Source organism: Schistocerca cancellata, chromosome 5 (assembly GCF_023864275.1).
Source record: "Schistocerca cancellata isolate TAMUIC-IGC-003103 chromosome 5, iqSchCanc2.1, whole genome shotgun sequence".
NCBI lineage: Eukaryota > Metazoa > Arthropoda > Insecta > Orthoptera > Acrididae > Schistocerca > Schistocerca cancellata.
In genome coordinates, this window is record NC_064630.1 from 1,068,977 (window position 1) to 1,081,707 (window position 12,731).

At 44.0% G+C, this 12,731-nt stretch overlaps 1 protein-coding gene across 1 annotated transcript in view; it reads right to left on the minus strand.

Annotated features, from left to right (window-relative positions):
- Positions 1-893: 893 nt before the first annotated feature.
- The window catches only part of LOC126188108 (cytochrome P450 9e2-like), a 76,933-nt gene continuing 65,095 nt past the window's right edge, over positions 894-12,731 (minus strand). The window contains exon 7 of the mRNA XM_049929574.1: positions 894-1,602. Within this exon, the coding sequence (XP_049785531.1) occupies positions 1,436-1,602 (167 nt within the window). The 3' untranslated portion in view covers positions 894-1,435. The remainder of the gene's footprint in view (positions 1,603-12,731) is intronic.

Genomic DNA, 12,731 nt, shown 5'->3' on the forward strand with positions numbered 1-12,731 from the left:
TCAGCCTTCTATTTCCCAAACTGTTGTTTTATTTGGCTATCAGTTTAGAGGATTTACGACGCCAGCTTCTGACCCCTTGATAGACGTGTAGGAAGATTCCAACCTCGGTTCCGGTCAAAATAGGGGCCAGACTAGTATCTGTAGATTTCTGCTTGACGCAGTGTTCACGTCAACCATCATCACATTGGATAATGGTTAGAGTGATCGCTGTATCGAGCAGAATCTACAGGTATCAATGTGGCCCTATTTTGACAGGAACCAACGCTGTAATCTTTCCACACGTCGATAAAGGGGGCAGAAGCTGGCGTAGTAAATCCTCGAAACTGGTAGCCAAAAAAATAACAGTTTGGGAATTAGATGTTGGATTTGACATTCTGTGCTGCACAGCCGAGTCCTGCACCCATGGACATACAGAGACTTGGTGATAATAGTCGCTCCTTCTTATCTCACTGACATTTATCCCAAAACTAGTGTGGCCGACCGCGGTGGCCGAGCGGTTCTAGGAGCTTCAGTCCGGAACCGCGCGACCGCTACGGTCGCAGGTTCGAATCCTGCCTCAGGCATGTATGTGTGTGATGTCCTTAGGTTAGTTAGGTTTAAGTAGTTCTACGTTCTAGGGGACTGGTGAGCTCAGATGATAAGTCCCATAGTGCTGACAGCAATTTTTGAACCAAAACTAGTGTGAAATTCACGTCACGGTACTTTTTCTTTGGAAACTCTGGAATATTCGCGCAACTCCATCATAATTCCGTTATTACAAAAAAAAAAAAAAAAAAAAAAAAAAAAAAAAGATTCAAGTGGCTCTGAGCACTATGGGACTTAACTGCTGAGGTCATAAGTCCCCTAGAACTTAGAACTACTTAAACCTAACTAACCTAAGGACATCACACACATCCATGCCCGAGGCAGGATTCGAACCTGTGACCGTAGCGGTCGCTCGGTTCCAGACTGAAGCGCCGAGAACCGCTCGGCAACTCCTCCGTTATTACATACGGTTGTTTACGCCCTGAAGTAATATTAAAAAAGCGTATAGGTTCACTTTCTGGAGGGACGTCGAAGTGTCACTCATTACACTAGAAGCATGCTTAATCACTCGTACATCAAATTCTATCCGCTAAGAAAAACACTAAATAGCCTCGTTAAATCCTATAAAGTCTAGCTGAGATCTTGAATCACATCATATAATCTACTTAAATTGGTGGTATGGTATACAAGATAAACAGATCAAGTGAACAAAAGTAACAGAATAATATTGTGGAGGCTACAGACAAAAGCACAGTTAAAACGACACACTTACACTTAAAACAGTAGCATAGCTCTTTGTGACGTAGTAACCGTTTTGCTCTGACATGTATGATTTCACAGGCACAGTACGTTTTACAAGTGCGTGTAACGTTTGTGTGGTGATGAGCGGCTGGGGCGCTGCCTCAGACCCTCAGACCCTGCTTCGGATCCCGAGCCAGGCGCCGCCCCTGACGGAGAGCGTGGCGCTGTCCGGCTGGAGTCTCAGCGGCACCGGCGTCTCGGCGACCGCCTGGAGGCTGAACCTGGACAGCAGCTGGACCAGCACCGCCTTGGACTCCATCAGCGCGAACCTCTGGGCTGCAAAGGCGTAAGTCAGCAGTGGACTACACGGAGACTCTATAGGTGAGCCAAAATAGGGCAGTGGTAGGAAACCAGTTTCGATGGAAAAGGTGAAACGGAAACACCACGAAGGAAGTAACGCAATGTGACAACAGCAACGCCGCGAAAGATAGTACAACGTCTTTCACAGTCCTGGTTCGCTACTCGAGTACAGCGGTGCTGGGGCAATGTCGACAGATCGACCACGTCTGCTGGGAAAAAAATGTTCAAATGTGTTTGAATTCCTAATGGACCAAACTGCTTAGGTCATCGGTCCCTAGACTTGCACACTACTTAAACTGACTTACACTAAGGACAACACAAACACCCATGCCCGACGGAGGACTCGAACCTCCGGCGGGAGGGGCCCCGCAGTCCGTGACATGGCGCCTCGAACCACGCGGCTACTCCGCGCGGCCCCGTCTGCTGGACTGTTGCCATTGTGTTGCACTGTGGTTGTTAGAAACCACCTGGACATTATCGTTGGCTCGTGGAGTGGGAAAATGCAGTGTATTCGGGACTCCTTCAAGCAGTCGAGGAGGGACCTCAGCCTGTGATTCACCGACTTCGATGAGCTTTTAAATGCTAGTCAGATGTCACTCGAATAAAGTAACTGCGAAACCGTCTAGGTCACTACGCTCCCGCTTATGAAACAATAGAACTCAGAGACCATGACGCAGAATCCGATCTTAACCAGGTGGAACCGTTAGAACACACGAAAATATGGAAATTTTATTTATACGTTTCAGCCCTGCAACCAAGTTATTCGTGACAAATCGTGGAATTAGTGATTAGATCTGTTGCAGAGATGCTCGAGGAAGAAAACCCCTACTAACACGGGCGGTGGCTACGTGAAATTAAAAAAAATGAAAAGTAATAAAAGGCCTGCATTCAGATCAGAGTCAAGGGTTTCGAGTCGCACTTCTGGCAACATATTTCCTCTTTTTCCAAAGGAATGGAGGCTGTCGCAAAAGTTATGAGACGTGTTTTTTTAAGTAAGTACCGTTTTGAAATTAAAAAAGACGTGCTACGATATCTCAATAATTTTATTTTTACATGAAAGCCTGTACCTTAATCTACGCGCTGACGCCATTACAGCCTGATTCTTCCTTGTTTACGTTGTGTACTGAGTGTTTAAGATGCCTCCGATAATCGTGAGTCCCGCCGACTGTAAAGTACGGGCTGTTATAAGCCCTAAAAGCGATCGATATTCATCGTGAGATCTGTGCAGTTTACGGAGAAAACATTATCAGTGATGGAATGGTAAGAAAGTGGGTGAGAGCATTTAAAGATGGCCGCACAAATATGCATGATGAACAACGGAGTGGGCGTCCTTCGGTCGTTAATGAATGTTTGGTGCAGGAAGTGGACAATAAGGGGAGAGAAAACAGACGCTTTACGATTTCCTCCTTGCGGGGTGACTTTCCTAATGTTTCTCGTAGTGTTTTGTACGGCACTGTGACCGAGTACTTGAATTATGGAAAATTGTGCGCACGTTGGGTATCGAAAATGTTGACGGATGTGCTCAAAACCAAACGTTTAGACAGTTCACTGACTTTTATTGAGCGGTACCACAACCACGGTGATGATTTCTTAAGCCAAATTGCTTCGGGCGATGAAACATTGGTGGCCTACGTCACACCAGAATCAAAGCAAGCTGAGCAAGGGCATCGTTTTACTGCAAGACAATACCCGTCCGCATGTGACGAATCAGACCAAAGATCTCATCAAATCTTTTCGATGGGAAACTCTAGATCATCCTCCGTACAGCCCCGATCTTGCGCCCAGTGACTACCATCTGTACCTGCACTTGAAGATACACCTGGGCGGTCTGCGCCTTCAAGGCGATGACGAAGTCAAAACAGTGGTGATGCAGTGGTTAGCAAGTCAGGCGGCAGACTTCTATGAGGAGGGTTTTCAGAAACTGGTACAACGTTATGACAAGTGCCTCAATATTGACGGACATTATGTAGAAAAGTAGATTAAGGTACAGGCTTTCATGTAAAAATAAAATTATTGTGATATCTTACGGCTGGGGTGGATGAAATTAAGTCGGAACTCATCAAATACAGTGGAATGTTAGGTCTTAAATGGCTACACAGGATAATTGAAATGGCCTGGGAGTTGGGACAGGTTCCATCAGACTGGACAAAAGCAGTAATCACACCAATCTTTAAACATGGAAACAGAAAAGATTTTAACAACTACAGAGGTATCTCTTTAATCAGCACTGTGGGTAAAATCTTCTCAGGTATTGTTGACAGGAAAGTGCGAGTATTAGTTGAGGACCAATTGGATGAAAATCAGTGTGGGTTTAGGCCTCTTAGAGGTTGTCAAGACCAGATCCTTAGCTTACGGCAAATAATGGAGAAGTGTTATGAGTGGAACAGGGAATTGTATATATGCTTTATAGATCTAGAAAAGGCATATGACCGGGTTCCTAGGAGGAAGTTATTGTCTGTTCTACAAGATTATGGAATAGGAGGCAAACTTTTGCAAGCAATTAAAGGTCTTTACATGGATAGTCAGGCAGCAGTTAGAGTTGATGGTAAATTGAGTTCATGGTTCAGAGTAGTTTCAGGGGTAAGACAAGGCTGCAATCTGTCTCCACTGTTGTTCATATTATTTATGGATCATATGTTGAAAACAATAGACTGGCTGGGTGAGATTAAGATATGTGAACACAAAATAAGGAGTCTTGCATATGCGGATGACTTAGTTGTGATGGCAGATTCGATTGAAAGTTTGCAAAGTAATATTTCAGAGCTAGATCAGAAATGTAAGGACTATGGTATGAAGATTAGCATCTCCAAAACGAAAGTAATGTCAGTGGGAAAGAAATATAAACGGATTGAGTGCCAAATAGGAGGAACAAAGTTAGAACAGGTGGACGGTTTCAAGTACTTAGGATGCATATTCTCACAGGATGGCAACATAGTGAAAGAACTGGAAGCGAGGTGTAGCAAAGATAATGCAGTGAGCGCTCAGCTACGATCTACTCTCTTCTGCAAGAGGGAAGTCAGTACCAAGACTAAGTTATCTGTGCACCGTTCAATCTTACGACCAACATTGTTGTATGGGAGCGAAAGCTGGGTGGATTCAGGTTACCTTATTAACAAGGTTGAGGTTACGGATATGAAAGTAGATAGGATGATTGCAGGTACTAGTAGATGGGAACAATGGCAGGAGGGTGTCCACAATGAGGAAATCAAAGAAAAACTGGGAATTAACTCTATAGATGTAACAGTCAGGGCTAACAGGCTTAGATGGTGGGGTCATGTTACACGCATGGGAGAAGCAAGGTTACCCAAGAGACTCATGGATTCAGGAGTAGAGGGTAGGAGGAGTCGGGGCAGACCGAGGAGAAGGTACCTGGATTCGGTTAAGAATGATTTTGAAGTAATAGGTTTAACACCAGAAGAGGCACCAATGTTAGCACTGAATAGGGGATCATGGAGGAACTGTATCTACATCTACATTTATACTCCGCAAGCCACCCAACGGTGTTTGGCGGAGGGCACTTTACGTGCCACTGTCATTACCTCCCTTTCCTGTTCCAGTCGCGTATGGTTCGCGGGAAGAACGACTGTCTGAAAGCCTCTGTGCGCGCTCTAATCTCTCTAATTTTACATTCGTGATCTCCTCGGGAGGTATAAGTAGGGGGAAGCAATATATCCGATACCTCATCCAGAAACGCACCCTCTCGAAACCTGGCGAGCAAGCTACACCGCGATGCAGAGCGCCTCTCTTGCAGAGTCTGCCACTTGAGTTTGTTAAACATCTCCGTAACGCTATCACGGTTACCAAATAACCTCGTGACGAAACGCGCCGCTCTTCTTTGGATCTTCTCTATCTCCTCCGTCAACCCGATCTGGTACGGATCCCACACTGATGAGAAATACTCAAGTATAGGTCGAACGAGTGTTTTGTAAGCCACCTCCTTTGTTGATGGACCACATTTTCTAAGGACTCTCCCAATGAATCTCAACCTGGTACCCGCCTTACCAACAATTAATTTTATATGATCATTCCACTTCAAATCGTTCCGCACGCATACTCCCAGATATTTTACAGAAGTAACTGCTACCAGTGTTTGTTCCGCTATCACATAATCATACAATAAAGGATCCTTCTTTCTATGTATTCGCAATACATTACATTTGTCTATGTTAAGGGTCAGTTGCCACTCCCTGCACCAAGTGCCTATCCGCTGCAGATCTTCCTGCATTTCGCTACAATTTTCTAATGCTGCAACTTCTCTGTATACTACAGCATCATCGGCGAAAAGCCGCATGGAACATCCGACACTATCTACTAGGTCATTTATATATATTGTGAAAAGCAATGGTCCCATAACACTCCCCTGTGGCACCCCAGAGGTTACTTTAATGTCTGTAGACGTCTCTCCGTTGATAACAACATGCTGTGTTCTGTTTGCTAAAAACTCTTCAATCCAGCCACACAGCTGGTCTGATATTCCGTAGGCTCTTACTTTGTTTATCAGGCGACAGTGCGGAACTGTATCGAACGCCTTCCGGAAGTCAAGAAAAATAGCATCTACCTGGGAGCCTGTATCTAATATTTTCTGGGTCTCATGAACAAATAAAGCGAGCTGGGTTTCACACGATCGCTGTTTCCGGAATCCATGTTGATTCCTACAGAGTAGATTCTGAGTTTCCAAAAACGACATGATACTCGAGCAAGGGGCTATGCTCCAGACTGAACGCTGAAAGGCATAATCAGTCTTAAATGATGATGATGATGATCTTAGCCGTCTTTTTTTATTTTAAAACGGTATTTACTTAAAAAACTCGCCTTGTATATACTGTTCTCAAAAATAAAATAAATTTATCGTGAAAAAGGAAAAAGTGATCAGTTTATGTGCCTACCATCTGCGATGACAAGTGTTTAATCGACGGTGCAGGCTTTATTTTTTGTACTTATTTTTTCTCACGACATACAATGTTATCTTTCAGAGAATGTGAAAATGAAAAAAATGTCCCACAGTATTACGCACTTAGTGCTGGAATCTTTTTCTCTCCCTTTCTGTTGACCGAACGAGGTGGCGCCGTGGTTAGCACACTGGACTCTCATTCGGTAGGACGACGGTTCAAACATGCGTCGCTTCATCCAGATTAGGTTTTCCCTGGTTTCTCTAAATCGCTGCAGGGAGATTCCAGGATGGTACTTTTGAAACTGAACGGCAGACTTCTTTCCCCATCCTTCCCTAATCCGATGGGACCGAAAACTTGGCTGTTTGGTCCCCTCCCCGAAATCAACCAAACAACTAATCTTTCTGTTTCTTGAAGGCTCACTTATTTTCACCTCATCGTGGTAAGATAAGTATCGTGTAATTAGGAAAAGCAGAGAAATCCTTTGCAAATGCACATTGCGTACGCTTGCTTCCAGCCGAGTACGCTACGGGGGCATGCTTCGTTATCGATTTATAGGGGCGTTTCACTTGGATATTAATTTCACCACGTTCATGAGCAATACAGATAAAACTTCCTTATTTTCGAGCTATGGAACGATATCATCTTGAGCCGGCCGGTGTGGCTGTGCGGTTCTAAGCGCTTCAGTTTGGAACCGCGTGACGGCTACGGTCGCAGGTTCGAATCCTGCCTCGGGCATGGATGTGTGTAATGTTCTTAGGTTAGTTAGGTTTAAGTAGTTCTAAGTTCTAGGGGACTGATGACCTGAGTAGTTAAGTCCCATATTGCTCAGAGCAATTTGAACCATTTTGATACCATCTTGTCTGAAATGCATTCTTCATCGTAGCATTTGATATCGGTCAGTTCGGGAACGAACATCGTAGTGACGTAAACCTTCCATAGGCGGTCCTTTCGAGGAGTCCCCGACCATTGCCAGTAAGCCAAAGGTCGTCGAAATTGGTAGACCGCACGATCCAGCCTCCCCTTAGGAACTGCAGTGACGGTCCTGTTCATACTGCACGCTCACTACAGTTGTGTGCAAGTAAGAAGGCATTATCTGCAGAGAGGAACGGTCAGTGCTGAGCCGAGTCACCTCTGGCCTTCCGGACCCACACCTCATACTCCAGCTGGTGCGTACCCTGAGAACTGGTCATACAGCGGGTAAGCAACACGAAGTCCACCGTTTCTGTTTGTGACCACTCTACAAAAAATTATATATTAAGAAGCCGTCACTCGATAACGTAACAAAATAGAAAGGATTTGAGCAATTCAGAAAGGATCTGCGAAATTTCAGGGGAACGTGTACACAACACAGCTGATGGGAATGAAAAATGTAGTGTGTTCTGTAGCATAGTTATAGGGCACTATGAAAACTGTTTTCCTTAGAAATTAATTGGTGAAACAAGATTAAACGCAACTAAAGCCTCGATTACAAAAGGCGTGTGAATATTATGCTTAAAGGAAAGAAGACTCTACTTGGGATCAAGGAACACATATGACATCAAGATAAAATCTCGTTACAAAGCGTACTTTAAAATTCTAAGCAAAGTCATCAAATCATCAAAATGTATGAGCTCCTCGCACTTTCAAGACAAAAATAAACTACTCCTGCCACAACAAAGAACTATCTGGAACAAAGTAAAAGATGAGACAGGAGACACAAATCAACAAAATGAATACGAATCCATCATAAATAACCCTAGGGTTATAGAAACATTCAATAACTTTTTTTCTGTCCCTAACAGATAATTTAGTTTTGAACCCTTCTTTACGAGACAGCCCATAGTTCCTAAGAAAGACCTTCCAAAACAAACTTGAAAAAATTCAGCTTCTCTAAAAGAAGATTTCAGTGTCATCAGATGCATTAAAAATAAATGTTCAATCGGGAATAAAGACATCAGTAGCAAAACAATGAAATGGAGTTAAGCTGTGCTTCAGCAGTTACTTGCGTAATCAATCTTTCCACAACCATATTTCCTAGAGACGTTTAAAAATGCTGTTTTCAAGCTATTTCACAGAAAAGGAGACAAATAGTACAGAATTACCGACTCATCTCATTACTACCACTATTTTCAAAAACTTTCGAGAATATAACGTACTATAAACATAATAGTACATAAACTTAGTACAAGAAAACATGCTCAATACCGAACAGTACTGACAAGTGAACACGCTATATTTACATTGACAGATGAATGAACCGTGGCGGTTATCGATAACTTCTAGCTAGCCTCTCACCAGGTGGCGCGTATTACTATTGTGCGGTTATCTCTGCCCCAGATAGGCTCCGAAAGCGGCCGCTAGAGGGGCGTCGAGAAAGTCCTCGCAACAGCGCAGTGTAGGCAGTCTACGTGTAGACTTCGCGCAGTGTGGAGCTGGGACACGCGGTGCGGATCGGCAAGACGTCTTTTCCTGATCGTCGCTCACTCTTTTTTGCCAGGACTGGGTCGAAGGCAAAAGATTTGTTTCTCCTATGTCGTGCGTATCTGGTTGTTGGTCTCTGGGCACCGATTTACCGCTCTGCGAGCTGTTGGCGCAGATGTTCGTGTTTATACTCATTGAGTGGTCACGCATGCCTTTGTTATTTGACTCTATGTGATTCTAGGACAAACTGACCAGATTCTGCCTACTCTGTGTGTCTTTGAGGTGACTTGTGTTAGTATGTTGGGCAGCGTTCTCTCTAAAATTGTTAATGTTGTTATGGCGATTTTTAATGTGCCCAACTACCACGCATAATTATGTCAGGGACCTATGAAATATGTAGTTTTTTAAAATTTCACGTTTGTTTTGAAATTGTCTTATCTGAGAGAACAAATTGTTTCTGAATTTTAATATTTGTTTTCACTGTGTTTTAGGAGCTGGTGTGCTCTCTGGTATTACTACTGTCCAGCCCTTTAAGTTTTGTGTGTTATGACACCAAGCGAATGGTAAGACCTTAGAGAGTCCTTCTTTATATTCCTTCCTGGAAGAATTTACGGCTCCATTTGAGTAGTTGTCTTTTACATCTTATTCGTTTAGCGATGCTTATTTACTAGGACGCATGACCTTATTGGAAAGGTTCTATAAGTGGAATCGTGGTTGAACAGTTATTTTCATTTGTACGCTACTGGCCATTACAACTGATACACCACGAAGATTACGTGCTACAGACGCGAAAATTAACCAACAGGAAGAAGATGCTGTGACATGCAAATGATTAGCTTTTCAGAGCATTCACACAAGGTTGGCGCCGTTGGCGACACCTACAACGTGCTGACATGAGGAAAGTTTCCAACCGATTTCTCATACACAAACAGCAGTTGACCGGCGTTGCCCGTTGAAACGTTGTTGTGATGCCTCGTGTAAGGAGGAGAAATGCGTACCATCACGTTTCCGACTTTGATAAAGGTCATATTGTAGCCTATCGCGATTGCGGTTTACCGTATCGCGACATTGCTGCTCGCGTTGGTCGAGATCCAGTGACTGTTACCAGAATATGGAATCGGTGGGTTCAGGAGGGTAATACGGAACGCCGTGCTGGATCCCAACGGCCTCGTATCACTAGCAGTCGAGATGACAGGCATCTTATCCCCATGGCTGTAACGAATCGTGCAGCCACCTCTCGATCCCTGAGTCAACAGACAGGGACGTTTGCAACACAAAAAGAAATATTGGAACACGTGAGGCAATACTGACCCTACGGCTTATCTTAGAAGCTAGATTAAGGAAAGGCAAACCTACGTTTCTAGCATTTGTAGACTTAGAGAAAGCTTTTGACAATGTTGATTAGAATACTCTCTTTCAAATTCTGAAGGTGGCAGGGGTAAAATATAGGGAGCGAAAGGCTATTTACAATTTGTATAGAAACCAAATGGCAGTTATAAGAGTAGAGGGGCATGAAAGGGAAGCAGTGGTTGGGAAGGGAGTGAGGCATGGTTGTAGCCTATCCCCGATGTTATTCAATCTGTATATTGAGCAAGCAGTGAAGGAAACAAAAGAAAAATTCGGAGTAGGTATTAAAATCCATGGAGAAGAAATAAAAACTTTGAGGTTCGCCGCTGACATTGTAATTCTGTCAGAGACAGCAAAGGACTTGGAAGAGCAGTTGAACAGAATGGATGGTGTCTTGAAGGGAGGATATAAGATGAACATCAACAAAAGCAAAACGAGGATCATGGAATGTAGTCGAATTAAGTCGGGTGATGCTGAGGGAATTAGATTAGGAAATAAGACACTTAAAGTAGTAAAGGAGTTTTGCTATTTGGGGAGCAAAATAACTGATGATGGTCGAAGTAGAGAGGACATAAAATGTAGATTGCCAATGGGAAGGAAAGCGTTTCTGAAGAAGAGAAATTTGTTAACATCGAGTATTGGTTTAAGTGTTAGGAAGTCGTTTCTGAAAGTATTTGTGTGGAGTGTAGCCATGTATGGAAGTGAAACATGGACGATAAATAGTTTAGACAAGAAGAGAATAGAAGCTTTCGGAATGTGGTGCTACAGAAGAATGCTGAAGATTAGATGGGTAGATCACATAACTAATGAGGAGGTGTTGAATAGGATTGGGGAGAAGAAAACTTTGTGGCACAAATTGACTAGAAGAAGGGATCGGTTGGTAGGACATGTTCTGAGGCATCAAGGGATCACCAATTTAGTATTTGAGGGAAGCGTGGAGGGTAAAAATAGTAGAGGGAGACCAAGAGATGAATACACCAAGCAGATTCAGAGGGATGTAGGTTTCAGTATGTACTGGGAGATGAAGAAGATTGCACAGGATAGAGTAGCATGGAGAGCTGAATCAAACCAGTCTCGGGACTGAAGACCACAACAACAACAACAACAACAACAACAACAACTACCTGCACGAACAGTTCGACGGCGTTTTCAGGTGCATGGACTATCAGCTCGAAGAGCATTGCTGCGGTCACCCTTGACGCTGCATCACAGACAGGAGCGCCTACGATGGTGTACTCAACGACGAACCTGGGAGCACGAATGGCAAAACGTTATTTTTTCGGATGAATCCAGGTTCTGTTTACAGCATCGTGATGGTCGCATCCGTGTTTGGCGACATCGAAGTGAACACACATTGGAAGCGTGTATTCGTCATCGCCACACTGGCGTATCACCTGGGGTGATGGTATGGGGTGCCATTGATTACACGTCTCGGTCAGCTCTTGTTCGCACTGACGGCACTTTGAACAGTGGGCGTTACATTTCAGATGTGTTACGACCCGTGGCTCTACCCTTCATTCGATCCCTGCGAAACCCTAGATTTCAGCAGGATAATGCACGACCGCATGTTGCAGGTCCTGTACGGGCCTTTCTGGATACAGAATATGTTCGACTGCTGCCCTGGCCAGCACATTCTCCAGATCTCTCACCAACTGAAAACGTCTGATCAGTGGTGGCCGAGCAACTGGCTCGTGACAATACGCCAGTCACTACTCTTGATGAACTGTGGTATCGTGTTGAAGCTGCATGGGCAGCTGTACCTGTACACGCCTTGCAAGCTCTGTTTGACTCAATGCTCAGGCGTATCAAGGGCGTTATTATGGGCAGAGGTGGTTGTTCTGGGTAATAATTTCTGAGGGTCTATGCAGCCAAATTGCGTGAAAATGTAATCACATGTCAGTTCTAGTGTAATATATTTGTCCAATGAATACCCGTTTATCATCTGCATTTCTTCTTGATGTAGCAATTTATTGGCCAGTAGTGTAGTATGATTCTGTGAGACATTTGTGTTCTTTGTTTGTTGACAGTACTAATTAAGTTCTGAGGAGAGCATTCCATGTCTGCGGCTTCTTGGTGCTTGGACCCGGGATGCTTGCAGCCGCGTGGACGGCTCTCGAGCACTTCCCTGCCTGGCTTGCTACTTGTTCGCGGTCGCGTCCCGTGACTGTGTGCGCGCAAGTTGAGTACCTTATGTTTATCTGACTTGCACCGTAAATGAAATTTTGCTTTCTGCGAAAAGCCCTTTCTCTGAGTAACTGGCTTCGCAGAGGGAATTTTCACTTTAAGTTTATTGTTGTGTTTAACACATATTGTAGCCTTATTTTAAATTTTGTTTTAAATTATTTGCTGTAAACGCTTTGGATAAGGCGTAAAGGCGATCTGTTACGTCTTGTTGACTAGTTAATATCTGTCTTTTGGAGGACTGCCTAACGTCTTCGTTTTGAGATCGGTTGCAGAAATTTATGT